The sequence below is a fragment of the Coturnix japonica genome, chromosome 5, assembly GCF_054131305.1.
Source record: "Coturnix japonica strain WE chromosome 5, WE-NBRP24, whole genome shotgun sequence".
Classification (NCBI taxonomy): Eukaryota; Metazoa; Chordata; class Aves; order Galliformes; family Phasianidae; genus Coturnix; species Coturnix japonica.
Window position 1 is genome coordinate 23337153 of NC_140667.1, and position 24089 is coordinate 23361241.

Genomic DNA, 24089 nt, shown 5'->3' on the forward strand with positions numbered 1-24089 from the left:
TGAAGCTGCAGGCAGTTATGGCACTTGTGGTAGACAGCTGTTGGAAATGTTGGGAGAGTGTCCTGTGTGTTGCATTTATCTGTGTCCTTAACTTATTAGGACAAGTATATAGCACAGGACTGGATGAGCACATATGAAACATAGAGCCTGGAGAGATGGTATTGGAAGCAAAAGCTCAGAAACAGTATTCTTACTGTTTGATTTGGAATAAAAGTCCCTGTTGAGAATAATGTATTATTTCATTGAAAAAATTAGCATGAAGTACAAGTTATATGGAAGAATCCTAGATTTAGTTGAGCTTGCAATGTTTCTATGTACACATGCATCCTATTCATTATCTTTCAAAAAAAAAAACCAAAAAACCAAAGAAAACCACACATGAGCTCTGAGCCTGTATTCCATTAGTGCTACTTTAAACTGTGCTGAATGATCTCTGACAAAATGAGCTAGTGTATACCTAATTGCAGGCCGGGGGGGCGGGCTCATCTTGTAAGAGTAACTAGGAAAGCAAGTAACTGGTAGCTGCTTTTCTGGCCTAGAAAATTTTGGTTTACTAATAACTAGAGGAGCAGCAAAGGGAAGATTTTAAGGATCATGGGTAAAATTGTATCTCCAAAATGTCTGCTGTCCTATTATGAGAGCTTTAGGGCTACCAGTAGATGCTAGTACTAGTACTTTTGCCTGTTGTGTATATAATAAACATCTCTCCTGGTTTCTGTAGCCAAAGTCGCAATATGGGCAATCACTCAGAGACAGCACATACAGTTCCACGGGAATTTCAGCTGGATCTTGATGAAATTGAAAATGACAACGGTACTGTCAAATGTGAGATGCCCGCACTTGTACAGCACAAACTAGATGACATCTTTGAGCCAGTCCTGATTCCTGAGCCCAAGTAAGTCTAGATTTAGATTTAAGTAAAACCAATAAGGCTACTTAAGAACTGTTCTGAGAAGCTGAAATGAACAATTTGTACATTCAGACCTCTTTACCTGAGACAGTGAAGTGTCAACTGTTTTGAAAAGAGATGTCAAAGTCATGGACTATGGTTCTGCTCTGAATTTTGGGTAACTGTTATTTCTCAAGAAAAAAGCGAGTTCTGCTTATTTATTTGATTTTTCTAAATGTTATCTGTGAGTTTCCAGGTATGGTAACAGACATGTTAGAAACTCATTCTACCTTGAATATCCCCTATGAAGATGAAATTGTTATCTCTCTTGTCTCTAAACTGATTCTGAAAAATAGCAGTTTAGTATATACAAGAACACTCTCTCCAAAGGGTAACAAATCCTGTTTTCACCTCTTTTAGAATCCGTGCCGTGTCGCCACACTTTGATGACATGCACAGCAACACTGCTTCTACCATCAACTTTGTCATTTCTCAAGTAGCCAGTGGTGATATAAATACAAGCATCCAGGCTCTAGCACAGGTAAGAGAACTAAAGTGTAGCAACTATTCATATTGAACTAAACTATTGCTCTGCGAGGGTGATGAGCTGCACTCTGGTGGAGAAACCGTGTCAGGTGACGTGGACTCTGCTCAGAATCTCCCTGATGACAAAACTAAGTGCACAGGGGCCATCTGACTCGCTTTAACAATATCAATTTCACTTCCATGTTGTAGAATAGACTCTAACACAGATGCACTAAGGGCAGGAAAAAAAAATATTTTTTTTGTCAAGTATGCATCTATACTACAGGTTTGAGGAAGCAGATTGTTGCCAATGAAACTTAACTTTTAAATGTAAGCTGCTGTGCAGACTCAGCAGAGAAGGATTTTATATCTTCTTTTATAGTTAAAGCCTACTCTATAAATGTGTGAAAACTATATAGAAATGTTTTGTCTGGAAGATTTTGAAAGTTGTTAATTCTGGAATCTGTAATACGTTGGAATTAGCAGTAGAAGTTTGTAGTTTACTGATTTCAAGTGAAAGCTTAGAATAGAAATACCTTGGCAAATTGGTAAGGATGTCTTTTGTGCAAAATAGCTACAATTTTAAAATGTTCATCTGTTTTTATTATGTTGACTTGGGTGCTCTGTTTTGTTTTTAAATCTTAGATTGATGAAGTTTTCAGACAGGAAGACAAAGCAGAAGCTATGTCTGGCCACATTGACCAATTTCTAATAGCTACATTTATGCAGCTTCGGTTAATCTACAATACGCACATGGCAGATGAGAAGCTCGACAAAGATGAGATAGTGAAACTTTACAGCTGTATTATTGGGAGCATGATATCGGTAAGGCTTTGACTTATAAATTAAGGAGAAAAGCAAGTAATTTCTATGCTGATGATGCAGGCAAATGGAATGTCTGAGCTGACTTGTACCTAGGCTAGTGCACTTTGATTTTATGAAAGGTTTGTTGCTGTTTATCTGCTTACCAGTGCACCTTTAGGGAGGGACCAGAGAGTAAGCAGGGAGGAGGGAAAGAATGCCTGTTGACTTGTTCAATAGCTTACAGCCATTCTGATGTTTCTGTTAAGTTCTATTTTAATATTCCTGAAGTTTTGAGTACTTAGTTGGATGTTTAAGTATTTTTCAGAAGTTACTCAGTACAAATAACCTTCCTGTTGAGGGATAAAGCAGGAATGTCAAAGGATTTGATAGTGTAGTGAAATCCTTTAATTGAAGTATTTTATATAGGGATGTTGTCTAACCTTGTTTTCAATTGGTAGCTATTCCAGATAGAGAGTCTGGCTCGAGAAGCCTCCACCGGTGTGCTGAAGGACCTAATGCATGGTCTTATTACGTTAATGCTGGATTCTCGGGTTGAAGACCTTGAGGAGGGTGAGCAGGTCATCCGGTCAGTCAATCTCTTGGTAGTGAAAGTTCTTGAAAAGTCTGACCAGACCAACATTTTGAGGTATGTTTTTTTTAAAACAAAAAAAAACAAAAAACACCAAAGACTACTGCTTTATTTCATCTGTTCTGTGTTTTTTGAATGAATTATTGTGTTTGTTAGTCATGCTGTAAGCAAAGAATGATGTCCATGAAATTGTTCAGCTAATTGATAAAGAATCATCAGTGGTTATTGGTGGGTAATCATAGCTTGTCTGCATAATCTCTGCTGCTGAAGGCAGGCTAAGCAAACTAGTTTGGAGTGATTTGGTATTTCAGCCGACTATCTCATAAACGCTTCTGAAGTGCTGTGAGGAGGGAGCTCTTATACAGCATGACGTAGACAACTGGAATAGTTTCTGGTGTGATACTGTGTTGAGTAATTTGCCATTTTCTGTGTAGTCCTTTCCCATGTAACTCAACTCTAAACTTATTCCTTCTAGTGCTCTACTTGTTTTACTTCAAGACAGTCTGCTAGCAACAGCCAGCTCTCCTAAGTTTTCAGAACTTGTCATGAAGGTGAGACTCTTAATAGTGGTTTTGAACTGTGAAATACCTGGTTATTTAAATCAACAGCCTAGCTTTAAGGAACAGGTAGTGTTTATAAAAAAGGAAGTGACTATAGTTTGAAATATTTATGAAATGTTTAATTCAGTGACTTTGTTCTCTCTACTGAGAGAAAGCTTAACACCTGCTAGTACTTTACAGAAGATTATATGTGCTCCACAAAGGGAGATACAGTCGCCTGCTTGGAGTATTTGCTTAGGCACAGTTGTGCGCTATGTGTTCAAACAATCCCAGGCTGAAACTGACTTATATATTTTACACCACTCTTTTATAACTGGTGTGATTTAGTGAGAACTTAAGCATTTTTAATAAGGTTAAACCTGGGGATGTTGTGTTGTGTTCAGGTGTACTTGGCATCTTTGCATTTTTTGCTGAGAGCACACAAGATGCTGTCTCTTGTTAGTGGTAGTGAAGCCAGTACTACTACATACAGTTTCATACATCACTTCTAAAGGAAGGTCTGGGTAGAGTGCTGCTAATTAAAGAGACCATATGTACCACTAATTTTAACAGGCACACACACTACATATTTCAATGTATGTAGTAGCAAAGTGAAACAACTCAAGGATAGTTTTGTATCTTTTAAATGTATGCTTTTAAATATTTAAGTATTTCTTCCTGGAGTTGTCTTGCTTCAAGTCAACCTGTCATTGCAGTGTCTGTGGAGAATGGTGCGTCTTCTACCAGAAACCATTAATAGCATCAATCTGGATCGGATTCTACTGGATATCCACATTTTCATGAAGGTCTTTCCCAAAGAGAAGCTGAAGCAGTGTAAGAGTGAGTTTCCTATAAGGACACTGAAGACTCTGCTTCACACCCTGTGCAAGCTGAAAGGGCCCAAGGTCAGACATGGCACGAGTAGCGTACTTCTTTAAATTGATTTGTTCATGTACTCTATAAAGCTTTTGCCTCTTTTTCTTTAGATCTTAGATCACTTAACGATGATAGAAAACAAAAATGAATCTGAGCTGGAGGCTCACCTGTGTAGAGTAATGAAACACAACATGGATCAGACTGGAAGCAAAGCAGATAAAGATACAGAAAAAGGGGCTTCTCGCACAGTAAGTATTAGGAATATGTTGTACAGCAATTTATTCAGGAAATGAGATTCATTTAGCAATTGTGGAGTAAGGATTATTCTTCCCATATGCAAGTGGCGTTGTAAATAATCTCCTACTTTTATGGCTGTTTTAGAAAATTTCAGTGTTTCCATTATTACCTCAATATTGTATGTATTTGCCAAGGTAAGATGGTCTCCTGGGACGTTGACATGTGCAGCATAGGCTTTGAACTGCTTGCTAATACACTTCATCTACTAAGAGTTAACCATATCCAAACCAGCTCTTAAATGCTGGCCTCTTAGAAGCATGCTTACAGCTTGGTAATGTAACAGTAATTATGCATAACTCTTGTAAATGTTTTTCTTCGGTGTTTTTATTTTTGAGGTTTTATATCAAGCTAACAGACAGGCCTTATGAGGTTACTGTGGGTTTGTCTGTACTTCCCTTCATTTTTAAAAGATTGTATTACCCGCTCTGCTTAGAAGTTTCCCTTTATTTATTTAGGAAGAAAAAGCTTCAAAAGCCAAAGTGAATGATATTTTGGCAGAAATATTTAAGAAGATTGGCTCCAAGGAGAACACTAAGGAGGTAAGGGCTTCTTTTCCTGTGAAGAAGAAAGCATGATGCAGTAGAGTAGTGTATGCAGCCATTGTAGTAATAACCAGAAACTCTTCCCTCACAGGGTTTGGCAGAGCTGTATGAATACAAAAAGAAATATTCTGATGCAGATATTGAGCCCTTCCTGAAAAACTCATCTCAGTTCTTCCAGAGCTATGTGGAAAGGGGCCTCCGGCTGATAGAAACAGAAAGGGAGGGAAAAGGACGCATTGCTTCTTCTACAGGTACATGTTACAGCAACAAGATTGATTTATAGGAAGCACTTGCATGTGTCATGTTTTCAACATCTCCAGATTTGTGTGTGTGTGTGCGTGTGTATATATGCACATGTGTGAAGACATGTCTTTTATGGGATTCCAATGCAATTCACATATTTTTAGTGCTTGTGTTAAGTGTGGTGTGCAGGGTAGAAGTTCTTCATTTACAAGGAAGTTGTTAAAAACTATCATCACATCAAGGTGCATGATATACAAGTAATTAAGTTCTGTCCTGTAGTGTGGCACAAGTATTACCTGTGCTTCATGCTTTTGGTAACAGGAGTTTTTACTTGAAAGCATACAAGCTGTTTGGCAAACTTGGCAGCTGCTGCTGTTTATATTTTACCTTTTGCTTGTAAAAACAGTACAGTGGTTTTGTTCTTTTGCTGAGTATTGTTTAATGTGGAATCTAAACGTTTGTAGGTAATTTGAACTGCTTTTACAGCAGTAGTGGTGACCCTGATCTAGCAAATATCTTTTATTTTGGATAAATCATCATAAAGCATGCTTTAAATTTGTTAGTGAGTCTTTTCATTGCAGGTAAACATAAATGACTAATGCAGTATTAGGGAGGGAATGTGACAGATGAGCATCAGTATAAATTGATGTTGTGTGGCAAAGTTACCTTTAACTTCTGCTTTTTTTCCAAGAACTTAACTGTCTTGCATGATTCTTATTTTAGTCTTTTCTCCTGCTACTGTTTGTTCCTCTATCCCTATACTGTAAATTGCATTCAAAAGAAAGTTCATCTCAGCACTTCTTAAATCTGACTAGATATAAAGCAGAACTTCCTGTTTATCTGAAGCCCTTTGCAAATGAGAAATGTTGATTGAGCTATTAATGTTTTCAAAACTGGACTTGTGCTCCAGTTTTCTTCCCCCCTACTGTAATGATTGGAGATAACAAGGGATATTGTTCTGTCTTGCAAACTATACTTCAGTTAGACCAACTATAAACACTTAACTGTAATTCTCCTTAAATCTTTTTAAACACCCTTGCAGTAAACTAATGGAAACAAAACCCTTTTCAAACTAAGCCTTACAACTTGCCATTTATTTCAAAATGGAAGACGTTGCTTTCATAATGTATAATCCTTCCCTAGTCTTCTAGCAGAGAAGTTTTGAACACCACGTAACATGCCTTTCAGACATCACTGTTTCAGACTGAACTGGAATTTGCAATAGTTTTGGGTTATCTGAACAAGTAAAGAGGATTTAGAATCAGTGGTGAAGTGTGATGGGATGACTACAGAAAGTAGCAAAAGATGGAAAGCTCCAAATATTTCCCATCCTGACAGTGTAATTGTTAGGTTCCTGATATTGTTTATCTTAGATTTGCGTCAGCATCTTTCTCCCCATCCTGCATGTGTATACACATACCCTTCCTTTGCCAGCTGTCAGCATCACTGCTACTTCTGGAGCTGCTCTCCTACTGCTTTGTCTTTCTTTTATAGTTTTCCTTGAAAGAGTGAAAACTGAAGATTACCTAACAGACTTGAAAGAGCCAGTCTTACTATCTTTGCACATGCATATGATTTAATTCTTCATCTCTTGCATCTCATTTGAAACAACTGATCAAGAGGCTTATTTTTGAGGTTTTTAATCTTTTTTTTTTTTCCTTATTTTTGACACCCCTCCTTTCCAGGAATTTCTCCTCAGATGGAAGGAACATGTGTTCCTGTTTCTACCCACACTGTACCTTCATCTATAGGAAACACAAATGGGGAGGAAGTGGGGCCTTCTGTTTACTTGGAAAGATTAAAAATCCTCAGGCAACGTTGTGGCCTTGACAATGCAAAGGTATTGTATTTGACAACATTTGGAAATCCTGTGGGATTGTACCTCATTTACGCTTCCTTTATAAGAATTCAAATGCTTGGCTCTGCTGTGCCTAAGACAAATTCACATCAGTATCTAGGTGTGCTCTGAGGCTGAAAATGTCAGGGATATAGTGTGACTTTTTAGTCCAAGTGGTTGGACTTGTGCAGTTCCTTTGTGTTCATACTGACATCAAGTTAATCATCAGCTACTTACAGTGTAAGAACTGAGTACTGTAGCTAGCTTTGCACGGTTCTGACTTTGACACCTGACTTTAATAGCACTGGTGACCTAGAGCAATGTTGTTCCTTTCCTTTCTTCTGTTTTCAGTGCTTTTTATAAAAAATGGCCATTGACTGTGTTTTATACTTTTTAAATGGCTTTTGCCATTGTCTGTCTTAACGCTTCACTTTCCTCCACTATAGCAGGAAGACAGACCACCCCTGACATCTCTGCTCTCTAAACCAGCAGTCCCTGCAGTTGCATCCTCTACTGATATGCTTCACAGTAAGCTCTCCCAGCTCCGTGAGTCACGAGAACAGTACCAACATCTGGACCTGGACTCCAATCAGACTCATTCTTCTGGCATTGGAACCACCACAGCTTCACACTCTTCTGCAGCAGCTAATATTGATGACTTGAAAAAAAGATTGGAGAGAATAAAAAGCAGTCGCAAATAGAGATGCGAGAGAGGCAGCATCACGGTTGCTTGGGCTGTCTTCAGCTTTAGTTTACTAAACTAGAAGTCTTCATAGTTAAATGGCCTCATTTAGGCCTGATGTATACAAACTGGTTTATGTATAATACAGTGGATTTTGGAGGGACTGGGTCATTGTGGCACAAGTATTTGTACATACTCTGCTTCTCAGTGAGCATCTCTTGACAATAGAAGGCTGTCTGTGTATTAGTTTTAGTGTACAGACCTGTAAACAACCATCCTCTTGCTCAGACTAGTTTCTCATAACTTGTTTTTTTATTTGTAATATTGTCTTTAAGGTCTTTTTTCCTAGTTCTTAACTCTTAGAAAAATCTTTAGTGATCTCACTTTTAATTTTGTGAATTCTTCTCCATGTAATCCTTGAACTGTTGATTCTATATGGACACATGGCATGAAGTAACTAATTTAAGTGTCTTTTGTAAATAAAGTTTGCATTAACTATACCAGTCTTTATAGGAACAGCGGTGACTGCTGGCGAGAGAAGTTGCTGTCTATTCCTGAATGTTAGTGACTGGGCATCTAGAAATTGAACTAAGCTATTCTTGAAATGAACCTAAAGCTTGGATATTTTATAGGAAAGATGAGTGAATAATAACTATCTCTGGGTTGCAATCCTGAGACTTTGCACTCTTCTATGAGCAGTAGTGCATTTTTTTTCCCATGTAGTTGCTGTTTTTTATTCTGGACTATGGTTTCTGTAAGTTGCAAGTAAGTCAAGAATATTTAGTTTGCTGACACGCTTATTTTAAATTACTAATCCTTGTATTGCATCTACCTGGATGAAGCATAGTCCCTTCTGTGTATAAATGCTTTCTCCTTGAGAGAGCCTACTGCTGTTGATAAGAAATAGATTAGCAGTGATGTACAGTCAGTGGCCTCATTTATCCTGAACTCATTTGATTAAGTGGTCTTCCTAATGGAGTTCACAAATGCAAGTAGACCACAGCACCATATTCAGTTGCACTTAAACATCCAATGTTAGCAAACCCTCCTGTTCTGTATAACTAGAAAATGCCTGCTAGTGCTGATCTTCAAAAGCTGTAGTCAATGCTTTTTGAGTGAGGAGCGTATTCTGACTAGTCTTCTTCAGAAGCAGCGAGTATGAGAGCTTAAAGACCTACACTGTGCAGCCTTCCTAGCACTTTCATCTCTCAGGATGATGTTTTCTCTTTGCTCCTTCACTGCCTTGTGTGAGCTGGTTGTAAAGCATAAATTGCATATCTGTTCCATCGCTAGAACAAAGCTATTGAAGAGTTGGACAGGTAGGCTTAAAGCAGTGTTTTGTTACTCTGGGTTCTAATCTTGGCTCATGTAACTGCTGCTTTTGTTGTTTGCTCTGTGGACCACAGGAGTCTCAGCGTTTGGGCTGTAGCTGAATCAATCTTGCCTGATTACAGTAAAACTTGGTTTTAAATTAGTACACATACGACAGAACTATGCCAGAGCTGCTGCAAATGACTGCAATTTTCCTTTCACAGGACCCCTTGGCTGGGGTTACAGTGGATTTGTAATACTGCTTGGTGCTTGTGGTGAGTTTATGCACTGTGATAGCAGGTGAATTGTGAGCAGTCTTCATCCTGTGTTAACTAACATGATGCCCTTCATTGTTTCACACCGCTCTGATTCCGTAGTTGCGGTCTCCTATGCCAACCAGAAGTGGTCACGCCCTTTTATTAAACAGACCTAAATGGCAAAAAGCGAGTTTTGGCTATTGCTGGTAAGTGCAGCAGCTTTGTGCACGTGGGGCTGTTGGCAAATAGTTGTTTGGATGTCACTGGAGTTACTGCCACTACCTCTCAGTTACCAGCTGCTTTTTGAAACAATTAACATTTAAATGAATCCATATTTTTATTTACTGTACCATGTCTAATAGACATTTTAAAGAGCTGTTTGTTAATTAGTTCAGGATGTTAAAGCGGCAATGCCTGCGAACTTGCATACTACTATTTTAAACAACTATTTTAGATTTGAAACTGGATTGGAAGTGAAGTACAGGAATAATGAGTAGAAGAAGATATGGTTGTTTACTATGAATGAGTTTTTGCCCTGTGTCTTTGTAGTGTTTGGTTGGACTCAATATCCTGGGAGTTCTGAACTAAAACTTGTGCACATAAATTAATAAAGCCTAATCTTTAGCCCAGAAAATATTTAAATAATATTAAACTGAATTTTAAAAATGATTCCTCTGTATTGTTTGTAATAAGTCCGCATTAACAGTGACTTACACCAGAAACTGTATGGTCCTGGTTCTCCGTAGGTCTTCCAGGCTTCTCACAAATAATAGGTAGTTGCGAAAGGATGAAGCTATAAGATTTGAGCATTAAGAGGGCTGAGCATTTTCATTTTTCAATGTCTCTGGTTATCAATGACTTGAAACAGTTGTGGAACTTGAGTGTTTGAGGTTGGTTTCCTCAGGTACCTTTGAGAGGTTGCTCTTAGACTTTTCTTGAGCAATCAAAATAGGAATCAACTTGAGGACAGCCCAAATAAGCCAATTTCAATGAGGCAGCAAAACACAGTAACTGATTAATAACTTTGTTTATTTCTGATGCATTTCAGATAGTTCTACCATCTTTTTTCCAAGTCATTCTCTTAATACTCCATTTTTAAGCAGAAGCGGCTTTATCTATTGCCTGTTTCTGTAACTTGATGTCACTGTGAGGGATTTGAGAATATGATGTTTTGGGAAGCAAAGAGAGCTTCCAAATCCTTCATTACCTTGAGAGAAAATTGGTCTGAACAGATTGGCTAGTTATGTATTACATGTTTACTATTGTACTTCAGTGTCTTTGCTCAAGAGCTCATAAAAGAAGTGGGACTTCTTTTAAGGGTGAATCCTAAGCAGTTGTATAAGAACAAAACAGGTACAGTGTCAGATGCTGCCTTTGGAAGACCTTTGAAAACTGAGTGTTTACAATTTGCTTCCTTCTGAATCTAGTTGTGCCATTGGAAAATATACTTCCAGGTCCCAGCAGCACTTGTCATATAGAAAGCTACTGCAGTGCAGAAATGTTACTTCATCTATTCAAACCTCTGTTTCTGTACGTCATTAGTTGCAAGTTGATGACATCTGTAACTTAAGACGCTAACTTATAAGGAGCAGTGCTGGTATTTTGTTGCTGTTGTGGCTGAGTACAATGTCTGTCTTACCAACAAGGGCTATCATTGCTTTTGATGTGACGTTTTGAATAATGCTGCAGTTTTTGTGGTAAGTATCTCCAGTTTGTTATCATTTTAGATTTCTGGAACAGAAAATGAGTTTAATTGAAGGGGGGGAATAGATGGTGTCCAAGGGAGGTCTTGCTTGCTGTGACATAAGTCCATCATCTGAAGTCTCAAATCTGTTGATTGTTACTGCTGATAGAGTGGAGAACATTTGAAGGGCAACATCTAGCAACAACTAGCAGTACTGCTAGTGCTGTTTGTTGGTGCTTCTAGCTATTGCGATGGCGTGGATTCAGGTACCATTCAGCTTAGCATGAACACGAGGAAGAAGATGGTTGAGAACTTTTATTTTCAAAGAAAAACACATTCCTTTGTCAAGCTGCAGGGATTTAACTCCTACTTCAAGATTTTCAATGTGTTTGTTTTTAGGAAGTGGAATATTGTAACAGAACTGAGAACAAGCAAGGGAAGCTCTTCTATCCTTGTTTATCAATGGTTTTTCGCATCCATTTTTTCAGGCGGAATACATGAGTATAAAATCCATATTTGCCATCTCGGTCACAGCCTTCTCCCCATGAAACTATTCCCACTTGATACCAACGGTTGTCATCTGGGTTCTAAAGCAAAGAAAAATGAAATTAGCACAAGAACAAGATTTTCAGATCTAGGATTTGTTTGTGCCACAGCCTTTTTACACCACAGTTACCGCTTTGAAGTTGACTGGTATCTGCTAGATAACATAGCTTGTTGGCATAACTTTGTCTTTACTTTTAAACCTCTAAGTGGAAATTGGCCATTGCTTATGAATTCAGCAGCTGATCTATATCTGCAGGAAACTCAGTAAAGAAATTGAGCTAGATGATTGCAGGATGCATCTGATTTGATCAGCTCAGGTTTCAGATGGGTTTGCTTTAGTCACTCAGCAGTTTTCATCTCTGCTGCAGTTTTTTCAGGTGATTATATAACATCAGCATCACACAAACCCAACTCTGTCTCCCTTTGAACTTGTTGAACATACCTTCATTACAAAAGGCCCCCCACTGTCCCCTTCACAAGCATCTCCTCTCTTTGAGTCTTCAGGACTGTAACCTACAGGCAAAAGGAAAATTAGGCTTTTGACTACAGGAGCGTGGTGGTCATCATTTCCTTGAAGCATTGCTTCATAATGAGCTGCTGCTCACTGGTTGCTTACTGCTTCTACAAACATTGGACTTTTAAAAGCAAATGTGGGTTGTTTTTAATATTTACATAACAGCTATCTCTGCTGTCTTTGCAACATCACTGTACTCTGCCGCCCTGTGCTCATTACTGTTTTTCATCAGAATTGCTATTGGTCAGCTGCTGTTTGCAGCTATAGCTTGAGCTGCTGTGCCTTTGTTTCACAGACTTCAATGTGTGCAAGTTCCACGCACTCTGTTCTTTCATTGCATTGACTAGAGAAAAGTTACCCTCCTCGTTTTTATGTGTGCCATTCTGCAGGCTCTGCACTTCCTTGTCCAGCTGGATGCTTATTTTACAGCCTTGCTATAAAGAAGACAGAGGTTTCACTGTCATGCTTGATGAACACGTGTTCTGTCATGCAAGATTCCTTTTTGCTGCTGTATGTCTCCATCTCAGCTATGTTTTTTCAAAAATGCTTTTTTAGAAGAAGAAACAATAGGAATGCTGTATTGTTGGGGTGCTCATGAAATTGGCTTCTATCCTGATGCAAGCATGTTGTCAGATGCAAACAGCACAAACTCAGCTTAATAGTTGTTGACATGCCTGCAGGAATTAGGAATACAGCAGTAGCAGGAAGTATTGAGCTAGCACATAAATCATTACTGTGTTTGTGTCCTGAACACTCTCTTCTCTCTCAAAGAGAGTGCTAGAGGAGATTGAAGAAGGTGCAATAAAGATTATCAGAAGTACAGAATTCCTTCTATAGTAGAAAAAAAGTGGAATGAGTGCTTCTCAGCTTGGAAGAGAAATGACAGAACTATAAGAGATCCATTAAATAGCCTGTGACATCAAGAAATATGAGTATAGATTCATTCTAATCTATTGGTCAGGAAATTTAACAGAACACTGGGAATTACTTTATCCACACTTGCTGTAATTAATCGGAGGGAGTCTGTTCCCATAGAAGTGGCATAGGATTAAACAGGTTCAAACAGTTGAGGCAAGTTAGTAAAGAATGGGTTGTTTGTCTACCAAGTATTATAATAGCTGGTTTGCAGACCTTAATGTAGAAAGCTGCTGAGCTGCTGCTTATGCTGGTGAAAAGATTGTTTTATGAGCACAGTTCTCACACAGCTGTTGCTGATAATTAGTGGAATTGTTCCATTAGGCTACTTAGCCTGACAGCGTAGTGTTAAAAGCTTTTTCCTAAATTCTCCTGCCTTTATGTAGCCTGAAAGCTGAAAGAGTTACTGTCAAGGGAAAGTTTCCCTTGAGGAGGGCATTTGCAAGTTTATTCGACAGTAACTTTGTAGCACGAGTTTCATGCGGAACCCAGACTCCATGTCTTCAATGGCAAGCTTTAACCTTACCTGTCCAGGTGTACTTACCAGCACAGAACATATTGTCGGTGACTTTGACCCTGGTGGATGCCTTGCAGGTGTTTTGGTCTACAATAGGTAGATTGAGCTGCTGCAGAACTGTTGGCAAGTTTTCTGGGCTAGTGGCCCATGTTTCTTTCAGATTTCCCCAGCCAGTTACCCGCCCTTTGTAACCTGCCAGCATCAGCCTGTGGAAAGAAATAAGATCATAGTATGTTGTAGCAGCTTTCTCTTGCCAGATTCTTTCCTGAAAGTAGCCTCAACAGGCATCTTTCTTATCATTTTCCATGATGACCTGAAGGATGTTGTAGTCTATATTTTTGGGACTGAGGGGACAGATGCCTCACCTCTGCACAACCTCCTTGGTAGGTAAGCAGACAGGATGGATGTAGTCACTGAAGATGACTGGTCGCTTCAGGTGCAGGAGGGCAATATCTCGGTCCATGTTCTCTTTCCAGTTGTACTTGGGATGGATGATGATTTTATCCAACAGAACAATTTTCTCTTTGTTCTTTTCATATCTGAAATAGTTGTAAAGGAAAGAACTCACTGTACTGTAGCAAGTGAGAGTCTCTGGGGGCTGATAATTTTCTCAGGTGCTTTGTCCCCCCTTGACAATGGAGGGCACCTTTAAACTTCCCATGGTTCTACTCTCCTCTCTTCAACCTTTGGGATTAGCAAGCACAGCAAATATAGCTCCATTAAATCTCACTACTGGGAGGCCTCTGCTGTTAGTTTGCGTATTTCCTGGATGCTGATTTTTATCCAAACCTCATTGTATCTCACTACTTAAGGGCAGAGCTAGTTCACTCTGGCTTAGTCTAGGCTCTTACTTTGCCCTGAAATGCTTGCCAATCCGCACCAAGATGTCGTTTGTAGTCAAGTTCTTCTCCCAGGGTGGATAAAGAAGGCAATGAGCAGCAGTCAAGACCCAGCTGTTACTGATGAGGCTGGCACCACACAGCAGCTCTTGAGGACTCTTTTTGTAGAGCATCACCTGCCTTAGGCACAAGGAAAAAGGAGTGCTCAGGATTGAAGTCTTGTCTGGATGCATGTGTCTTGTGGTGTGTCTCGGTGCTATGCAAGGAAAGGGGGGGTTGCAGTAAACATGGAAGCACATTGTGCTGTACTGATAAAAAGACAGATGGCTTTATTGAAAACACATCTACCCTGGAGATGTGTAACTTACGTAATAGACAATTTGCTTTATTTCCTTCACTTGCAAAGATTTCTTATCCTGCCTATTCCTGTAAGGTTGGAACCATGAACCACATCAGTGCTCTTGCTTTCCCTGATGCTTGTATACTTAGCCCAAGAGGAAAGAAGTTTCTTTCTAGCTATTCTACTGCCTTGTCAACCACTTGGAGAATCTGTGATTAGAAATGATACCAACTACATGCTAACTGTCAGACTGCTCATTTTATTTCCCCATTACATGAAGGGTGTGGGAAGGGTAGAGAAGGGAGGTAATACTTACCAGGGGGAACTTCCAACTTCTGCATCATTCCCATGTACAACTCTGCCTCCCCTGTAGGAGTCCAGCAGCTCCTTCTCACTTTGGTCTGTTATCTGTTTCTTTTCGAATAAAGGGCGAGTGCCACAGTCTGAAAAAATAGGCAGTCTGTTTTCATTACTCTGCCTGCTTCACAGCAGCACAATCTTATCTGAAGTCAGCATGCTAAGCTGGAAGAGCCTAGGAAGAGAGTGCTTATTAGGTCTGTAATTGTAACTAGAGTTTGACTTCTGCTGCTCCTTCAGGGAATTTAAGTGTCTGCCACCCCTACTTTTGGCAGCAGTTGGTAAGCTGGTAGTTCAGAGGCACAGCGAGTGCGTGGGCAGAAGAAACTGCAAATTCTCTATGAACTTTTTACTCACCTGCTTCACCTTCACCAAAAGTTTTTTCATCAAAGAAGGTTTTGAACTCTTGAAAGACGGTGCGTCCTGAGATTTCCTCCTGCTGTTCATACTCATCCTCTAGCGAGCTGTCTGAGAGAGACAAAAAGATGAACGTGGTAAAAAGCCTACTGCTGCAGTCTCTACATTTCAGTCAGTGTAGATGTTCATTTCCATGCACAGTAGGAACAATGGAGGAATGATGTTTGAAAACCATTGCTGCTTTCCATCATCCATCAGTGTGAGGCTTTAGAGAAAAGAGTACACCTGAGAGGTAATGACTTTGTATACAGGTATGGTAAGTTAGCACAAGGGCTATTTTGGACAAGTAGGAATTTTGCATGCATGACTCATGCTAATCTAGTCATGTTTTGTTGTCTTGTTTGTTTTTTCTGTTCTCTGACACTTGTGCCTACTCAAACCAATAAAGGCTTCTTACCGCAGTAATGCAGGTCACAGTATTCAAAGTATGGTGGTTCATCTATTACACACCAGACACCCTCCTCGTCTGCATCGGGGTTCCGACAGTAATTCTCCACCAGTTTCACCTCCGGGTTAATGGTTTTGTCTTGGAGCAATGCTTTGGCCTTCTCTGAGGCCCATGGCAGGCACCTAGCCCCAGACACAGTGACTGAAAGAGTCCCTGTATAAAGCATGCCTTTCTCTGGTTCACAAGGCTGTGCTGTGGTTGATGGTGTGACCCGTGGAGTGTACTCAACTGTTGTCCTTTCTTGACCTGGAAAGGCAGAAATTGTGATTTAATCCATAGCTTTGCCCTACTGTTAGCAAATAGTACTAGAGCCAGTTTATTAATGCACAGAGTTCTAAGGGGCATCCATTTCTATTTGAGAATTTCTGCTGTGCTACCCTGCGAGCAGTGACCCTCAGCAAAGCTGTACCGTCAGATGTTATTTCTGGTATGGGAATGTATGGGCAACTCAATGACATTTCCTTCCCATCCTCTTTTAATTTTTAAAGCACAGGTCCTCTATTCTGCATGTCCTCTATTGTACATGCACCCTCCTTGCTAATCCTTTCCCCTTTCCTATTGTCAGTCTTACTGCTAAGTCCCTTGCTGGAGAAAAGCGGGGATGTAGTGCTGAGACATACCACATACTGGAATGGGGCACTCCTCCCGTTCCACTGTTGGGTCTCGTGTGTAGCACCACGGACCTCTTGAGTTGTTGTCTGGGTTCCTGCAGTAGTTCTCAATGAGGTTGGGATAAATGGAGGCGTTGAATCTGTGAGGAAAGGGTGGTTAGGCTAGGAAGGAAAGGCACCCTGGAGAACACTGCAGGGGAAAGCAAGAGATGAACTTACTTAGGTATATGTGGATATTTGCTTGTCCACACTTGACATTCAATGCCCGATTTGGTGTAGCTAATTGTCCCCCGATAGTTCTGGCCCAGATTAACAGCACAGTTACCTGTCAAAATCCCCAAACAGGTGAGCCTGGGTCAGTGGTAATGGATGTAGTATTTTTCAGTGTCAGAAGTACCACAGATTCCTTTAACTTTGTGGATGTGTGTGAGCCTGCACAACCATGGGCATTCTTTTTGTAAGATGGGAAGAGCACATCACTTAAACTTGCTCTGCCTTATCAGATGGAGCTCTCCCTGAGGCTCTGTGCTCTGCTTTGGCTATAAGGCACAGGATGGAGCAGTTCTGAGAGGCCAGTCTAACCTGGAGCTATACTCAAGACCGCATTACTTTGTCACAGGGATAAGGGTATCTACCCTATGCTATTTCAATGGAGGAGTAAGGCAGTTTGTAAAATAGATAATGGAGAAATAAAGAGCAAGAAAGGAATTTAAAACTCCCCTTGTTATTTTTCTTTCTTGCCAACTTTAGATTATTTTTGTTTTTCCTTCCAAAATCTGCAGGAAGCAAGTTCCTGGCACTCAATGTATCTGGGAGCTTAAGGTCTACATTCACTTCTTACCTTCTAGACAAGCATCCAGAGTTGTCCTAGGCATCTTTGTGCCCTGACATACTTGCAAAATAAGAAGAAAGAAGCACGTTATATGAAAGAATCTAAACAAGCATCATGGTTTGAATCAGATTATCATCTAGGGACAAAACACAAGTGTTTTTCTTGGTGAGTGAGCTCTTTTAAGAGGGTAGGGAGCCACGCCTCCAGGATGGGTTATGGAGGAACTTGAAGCAACGTACCTTGGTATTTTGCCCAAAATGCATCCTGTAAAAGCAGAGAAACAGAAAAACCACCATAAATATTGAGGAGTAGAGATCAGCAGTACATCAGTTTCAGCTCAAAGAGGCTTGAGGCACCTGCGCTCAAAATCTGTTTGCTGTCAGCTGTTCTTTCAGTGTCTGGGACTGTGGCTGCTGAAATGTGTGTGGCACCATAGTGAACTAGTAGATGAAGATGAAATTCTTATCTAATGGGGTTGAGGGAAGGCTCTCTTTTATTTCACTTCACACTTAAAATAGAAAAGGAGGAAAAAGAATTTGAGATTTGCGGTGTGTTTCCAGGAGTGGCTCTAGGAGGGAATTTCCCTAAGGATATCTTGTCTCCCCCTGGGTGATAGGCACAATAGCTTTCCATCTATAGCACAAAATTGTCTGTTATGATCCCAGCCCCTGGCTGTCTGTGACCCACGTGTCTCACGGCAGGAGCTGGCTGCAGGACAACGATGTGGCCTGTGACGTACCGTGTCAACAGTGGATTCAAGGGCTTCAAAGGCCTCTTCGTAATTGCACGTCTCCTCCAGGCACTCTCGCTCCAGGTTTCCTTTCATCATCTCTTCCAGAAATCCCTTGTTGGCACGTCTTGGACGCTTGAGCAGTGACAGTGCCCGCCCCTTTTCCAGGAAAACTACCGAGTCAGAACACTGCCAGTCAAAGGGATGCTCATGGTGGGAGGGTCCCTGTGTCTCCTCTTGAAGTTTTCACTCAGCTGGTGTAATGCTCCCACAGCCCAGCCTCCCCAGCTGACCATACAGATAAGGGGAGCCTTGTCAAGGACCTGTGAGGTCCACAGCTGATGGTCAGAGCAGCCTCACTATAATTCATCTGTCAGTATTGGCTTCGTCCAGGTCACAGAAGTGACAAGAATCTTCTGCTATCCTTGGCAAATCTGCTCTGCTAGTTTGTTTGTTTGCTTGGAGCTTGCTACTGCTGTCTGTCAACCAGAATTGACAGAAAGATAGAATACTGAATTTCTATCTTGCCAATTTCAGACTACTGCAATAGGCATAGGTAAAGTCAATCTTCATCTTCACAGGCCCTGATCTGAGACCTGTGACAGGTCTTGCCCCACACAGCAGTGGGATAGAAAGGACCCGAACTCATATTAAAAACAAGTAGATGAAGTAGAGGCTCTAGTAAAAGAAAAAGGAGCAGCAAGCAGGAAGGCTGCATACTGTGTATGACCTAAACTTCAGATAAAGGATGGCTGGAGAGGCAATGCAGAGTTGCAGCCAGTGGGGTGAGCTGAGGAACTAACAAGCCCCACAGCTGTGCTACACAGGGTCTTGTTCTGAGCCACATTCTCCTCCACCATCAGTCAGGTGACCTGTGAAATCCACTGGGCTGTTGTCACAGCTTTCCCTGCCAGCTGCTGGGTGCTGCTGCATCCTCCTGGGCAGGGAAGCAAAATACTCACTCTCCTCTCTGCACCCTTTCACTCCCAGCTACAGGCTTTTAGAATCTCCTTCTGCATTACCTGGAAAACCCTCTACAGGCTTTACCACCTGAAGGAATTAAGCCCATCCTCCTTCCTTAATCACCCAGTACTGCCCATCTCCCTGTGTTCTTACCTCCATCGTGGCTCAAGGTGAGGTGCAGGAGGCTGAAAAGGAGCAGGCCCTGCAGCATAGTGGCTTTGCTGTGCACCATGCTGTACAGCCCTGGCTGCAGAGGAAATGCAAAGGGAGCAGAATAAGTGGAGTCACAGCCCTGCTGGGTTAATATTAAACCAGAATGAAGAAACAGGACTCCAGAGGTCATGGTGTGTCAGGGACAGCAGGACTGAGGCTCCTCTTATCCCTTCTCTCTTGGCATCTTTCCCTCCCTCTGGGGCATTTTCATTTTCATACTTAATTAGTGGAAACCAAACCGAATGTCTTTGGACATTCCGCCACACTCCAGATTAAAATTAGCATCCCAGTGTATAACATGGCATGAGGATTAAGAGGATACGTTTGTACCAGGGCACAGGGAGAGCTTGGGCTGGTAGAGAGGTCCCTGCCAGCTGCCCCAACCCAAGCAGCTCGCTGCTGCTCTCTGTGTCACCCTGCTCTCCTGCAGCTCTTGGCATGACTGCTGCGTCCCCATCATCAGGGCTTGGTTCCCTGCTGCAAAATCTTCTTGGATGCTGTACTCTAGCAGCCTCACATGTAGCAAGACTTGGAGATCTCCTTAGCCATTCCCAGTCCTCCTCCTGTTTTTAGTTGCAAGTTCCATCCCTTTCCCCCATAGAGTCCAGCTGTCTTCTCTCCCCACAGTTATCAGCAGGTTCAGTCTGTTATTTGGCACGAGAACACACAATTTAAGTTTCTTCCATCTCCCTCACCCATGCCAAGTAGCAGAAGGGGTGCTGGCTGCAGTCTCTGTGGATTTTCAGTTTTCCTCCCAGTTAGGTCAGTAATGCCATCCTCAGTGTATACTTCCTGTGGCATTATAATTCCCAGTGGGGTGGAGGAGGGTGAAGTAGTTTGAAGTCTGGTCTCTCCCTTCTCTTCCCACGCCAGTGGAACACATTAAAGTACATCCAGAAGGAAACAGAAGCTGACAAGCAAGCAGCAAGCACACCAGAAACAGGCAGAAAAACAAAGGCTTGTGGGAACAGGAAGGCAAGAGTTATATGGGTGCCACAACATCAGCTAACAAGCAAGTCAAGAGTTGAACTACCAGAGCTGCGAATGCTGTAGTGATTCCTACATGCAGAAAGTTGGAATGGTGAGAGAACAGCAGAAAACAGGGCAGGGTTGGAGTAGGCTCAGAGGCTGCTACAGGGCATAAAAGTGGTTTCTCCCAGCAGAGAGCATGTTTTGTTCTGTGCCTCTGTGCAGCAGATACAACTGTAATGTTTGTCTCCATAGAAGGAGTGCAAATATTAGCATTAGGGTGGCTCAGGAATGACTCTGTGGCCGTTGGTACAAAGAGCAGTTGCAGAGGCTCCCGCCCTCATCTAACAGGAGTATCCCTACTCTCGCCCACCACACCTGGATTCTGGAAAGACACCTTTGGGAAAAGCCAGAATGACCTGTGTGTGTGTGTGCATAAGATTAGACACAGCCCTAGAAACACCCCATATTGCTTAGCAGAAGGGATTCAACATTTAGAAGCACGCAGGCAGGGCCTGCACTGATACTGGGATGGGAATAATTTATCAGTGCTCCAACAGAGGATTGGGAAGTGCTGAAATCAAAGTCTCTGCTGTCCCACACAGCCATCACTACTGCTCTGCACTGTGCGAGGAGGCAAAAACAGGCACACGTTTCTGTAAGCTCAGCAGGCAACCAGAGGGACTTGCCCAGCTGACAGGATTATACAGGATAACAGCAAAGACAGTTTCTTTACACTCTGTTTGATAATTTGGGTTTGGTTTCATGTGCAGTTGGGACAAGTGACATTAGAGCTGCCTTCACCAGAGCATTACTGAGCAAGACTTTATGGATGTGAGATTCACCCACGCCCTTGGTCTGAGTGATGAGTGATGAATACACACACACCTGTGCAAGTGTTCATTGTGGATCCTAGTAAGAAAGGCAACTACAGTTCATACAACACTGATTAAAATGCCATTTGTTGGAGATAATTTTAGAAGGCAAAGAGGGATAGCATTAGATAATTGTAGTTTCCTTCAGATGATGGTATTTTTTGCCAGTTTCAGCCATGATTTGCCATTCTCCTTGGTCGTCATCTTGCACTAAGCTCGCATGATGAGGTTGTCCAGGATGTCCCTTCTCTTTGCTCATAACTAGTTGTCCCATCTTTGGGATCCCAGGTGTTGTCCCATCCCTGCTGCTTATAGACAACATGCTGCCTACAGAGCACAGCAACCTACACAGCACAGCAGCAAGCAGCATACTTCTTCACCTGTATTTCTTGCCGTTTCCCATGCCTGAGCATGGGATGAGGCAGGAATCTATTCTTTTTCTCACGTATCCTTCCAGTAAGGCATTTCTTACTGGGGTCTTGCTGACAACACAAAATGTAGTACAGGTGTTCATTATGGATCCCAGTAAGAAAGGTGCTCAGGCTCCATAATGTATTAATTAAAACACAATTTATTGGAGATAATGTGAGAAAGGGGGATAGCAAGAGACAATCTTACATCTGTACAGATGTTGTGTACCCCAAGGTGTACAGCATCAACCAGATGTCCAGTCAAGCCATGGCGTGCTGCGCAGATCCCATCCATGTTGAGGCTCCACCAGCATCACAGTGTTGAGGGTTTTGACAGGATTTCCTTAGAAGTAAATAGCTCTATTCATCATTTTATTGTCAGACAAAAGGATGTTGACATGGGAACATGCTGCTGCTAAGGCAAAGACAGGGACATGGTGGTGGCATCATCACAAGGTGCCCAGGGGAGCCACCTACGGGCTCCTTAGGCTTAGTCCACTATATGCAACATAGCACAGGCCTGCACCTACATACTCAGATCAAGCATGAAATGAATCATTTACAACAGTGTTTCTCTCACTACCACTTCGTAACTGCTCCCAGTTGTTCTCTCCAATCGCCTCAGAATAAAGAAAGGTGTTACAGGTCAGTAAATCAAGCAATAGGAGCCTGGCTTCTCCCTTTCCTTTCCCTCTGCTCCTCCCCCATCTCTCCCAGTTGTGCTGTCACAGAGGGCACACGCTTCAAACGTAGCATGTAAGCCCAGCTCCAGCGAGAACACTTTGCAGCTGTGTCAATATTTGAAATATGCAAGAGCTTGGATAGGCAGCAAAGGGAGAGCAGTAGAAAGAACTACAGCTCCAACTGTAAGCCTCCCCTCATCCACCTGTGCTTCCACCGGTCTGTATTCAAGAGCTCAGGATAAGGACCAGGCTCATCTGCCCCTGACTTGAAAGAAAATAGCTGAAAATAAGTAGATTTACCTGTTCATTAGCTGAATTCACCTCCTGCCCTTATCTCAAATCGAGGTGTTGTGGATGTGACTAACGCCTTGTCTACAAACTGGCCATTAAAGTTTATGGAGGAAAAAAATGAACATCTGATTGCCACACTGCTGTCTTTGTAGCACCCCAAAAGGGAGCAGTGCTATTGATCGTTCTCATGTGATGCCATACTGTTCTGTTGTACAGTAGATATTAAAAGCTCACAGAACGCAGGCCTCTAAACAAAGCCTCCTGGGGAAATGCAGCTGTTGGAGAGGGGCAGAATGGAGATGAAGGCTAAATCTGTGGAGGCAGTAAATGAAAGCAGCATTTGTGCTACATGTGAAATGCAAGCATGGGGCAGGCAAGTCTGAAAGACACTGTTAGGGCTGGTTTTGTTGATCTCTTCCTATGAGGCCTTTGGAAAGACACATTTTCTTCCTGACAAGGCATCAGTTTTATTCAGCACATCTCAAATGGCAAATGGTCACTAAAGAAGATAGAGCAGTGGGAATACCTGGGCTGTACATGAACATGAACATGAGAAAAAAGATCAGGAGAAAGGAAGAGAGAGGCAAAAATCTTCTGAGCGTACTGAAGTGAACTGTAAATCCTTACCTGGGCAGGTAAGGAACTTCTCAGCTGGGGACAGTGAAAATTCACTGTGCTCACTGTAGTATGCTACTAGTAGTGTAAGAAATGAAAGCAACTTTTAATGTTCTCAGATGCCAATGTAGACACTTTGGAAATGTTGCTTTCTTTCCTGCAAGTAACTACAATTGTTCTTCAGGACTGCGTTGCTGGGCTTCCTGCCCAGCTGTTCTGGCATCACTGGCCCACATGCCCATGCAAACACTGAGATGAACCCAACATGAGGAAAAGGACAGATCCAGGTCTCCTGAATGTGCCTCTTTTTGCCCCATCTCTAATTTTCTGCTGTGGATCCACAACCCACACCCTTGTCCATTTCTTCCCTGCACCTGCTGCTGGCTTTGATGTTTGGGATGGCCTTGAGGAGCTCATTCTCAGTCCCTGGCACTTTGGCTTGCCACGGCTCATGTATGGGAGAAGTGCTTTCCTCTCCTGGCAGCCTATGGAAGCATTTGGCAGCAGCCTCTGGGCTTCAACGGGGGACGTCAAGGACTCTGGTTTTGTCGGGCCGCATTCTGAAGAAGTAGGAATCGCCTGCACAAACACAGAATCACGCTGGGTGAATTAACCGGCTGTTGCTGGGTCAGAGCACAAACCTCGGGGAAAGAGGCCACTACCAGCCATCCCAGGGCTCCGCAGGAAAACCATCACTCTATGACTTCATTTATTTAACGACAGAAGGTGATCAAGTCTCCCCTCACCGCAGAGGGCAGCTGGGCAGGATTTCTACCGCCCGTGGAGGGCTCGGTCCTGCAGCGGGCGGCTCGCCGAGGCCGCAGGCACGTACCAGCGGGGGCTCAGCCGCCTCCAGCCCCGGGCCGCAGGGCGGAAGGCACCGGAGAACCGCGGAAGGCGGGGCGGTGTTTCCCCGGCGACGGGCAGCG

At 42.2% G+C, this 24089-nt stretch overlaps 2 protein-coding genes, 1 long non-coding RNA gene and 1 other non-coding gene across 20 annotated transcripts in view; 2 read left to right on the forward strand and 2 right to left on the reverse strand.

Annotated features, from left to right (window-relative positions):
- CKAP5 (cytoskeleton associated protein 5) overlaps positions 1-10060 on the forward strand; it is a 43277-nt gene extending 33217 nt beyond the window's left edge. For 13 of the 17 annotated variants that reach the window (XM_015864476.2, XM_015864480.3, XM_015864481.3 and 10 more), the window contains 11 exons: positions 722-895; positions 1310-1430; positions 2060-2239; positions 2677-2864; positions 3283-3358; positions 4063-4251; positions 4333-4470; positions 4975-5058; positions 5153-5312; positions 6990-7144; positions 7588-10060. In XM_015864476.2, the coding sequence (XP_015719962.2) occupies positions 722-895; positions 1310-1430; positions 2060-2239; positions 2677-2864; positions 3283-3358; positions 4063-4251; positions 4333-4470; positions 4975-5058; positions 5153-5312; positions 6990-7144; positions 7588-7842 (1720 nt within the window). In that variant the 3' untranslated portion in view covers positions 7843-10060. The remainder of the gene's footprint in view (positions 1-721; positions 896-1309; positions 1431-2059; positions 2240-2676; positions 2865-3282; positions 3359-4062; positions 4252-4332; positions 4471-4974; positions 5059-5152; positions 5313-6989; positions 7145-7587) is intronic. The other 4 variants (XM_015864479.3, XM_085548702.1, XM_085548708.1 and 1 more) reach the window with 1 other exon arrangement.
- Positions 1482-1592, forward strand: LOC116653565 (small nucleolar RNA SNORD67). The gene has a single exon (XR_004307664.1). It is a non-coding gene; the product is annotated as a small nucleolar RNA SNORD67 (small nucleolar RNA).
- A 343-nt stretch (positions 10061-10403) lies between the features above and the next one.
- On the reverse strand, positions 10404-19355 carry F2 (coagulation factor II, thrombin). The gene is made up of 14 exons (XM_015864484.3): positions 19258-19355; positions 18151-18314; positions 17651-17675; positions 17421-17471; positions 16799-16904; positions 16589-16719; positions 15918-16214; positions 15461-15571; positions 15063-15189; positions 14419-14586; positions 13933-14106; positions 13595-13773; positions 12064-12134; positions 10404-11662 (listed from the first exon to the last, which is right to left on the reverse strand). The coding sequence occupies exons 1-14, from the start codon at positions 19334-19336 to the stop codon at positions 11522-11524; spliced, it is 1824 nt and encodes a 607-aa protein (XP_015719970.2). The 5' UTR covers positions 19337-19355; the 3' UTR covers positions 10404-11521.
- A 2359-nt stretch (positions 19356-21714) lies between these two features.
- On the reverse strand, positions 21715-24059 carry LOC107314781 (uncharacterized). Its single transcript, XR_014946583.1, has 2 exons — positions 23823-24059; positions 21715-23739 (listed from the first exon to the last, which is right to left on the reverse strand). It is a non-coding gene; the product is annotated as an uncharacterized LOC107314781 (long non-coding RNA).
- Between the last annotated feature and the right edge of the window lie 30 nt (positions 24060-24089).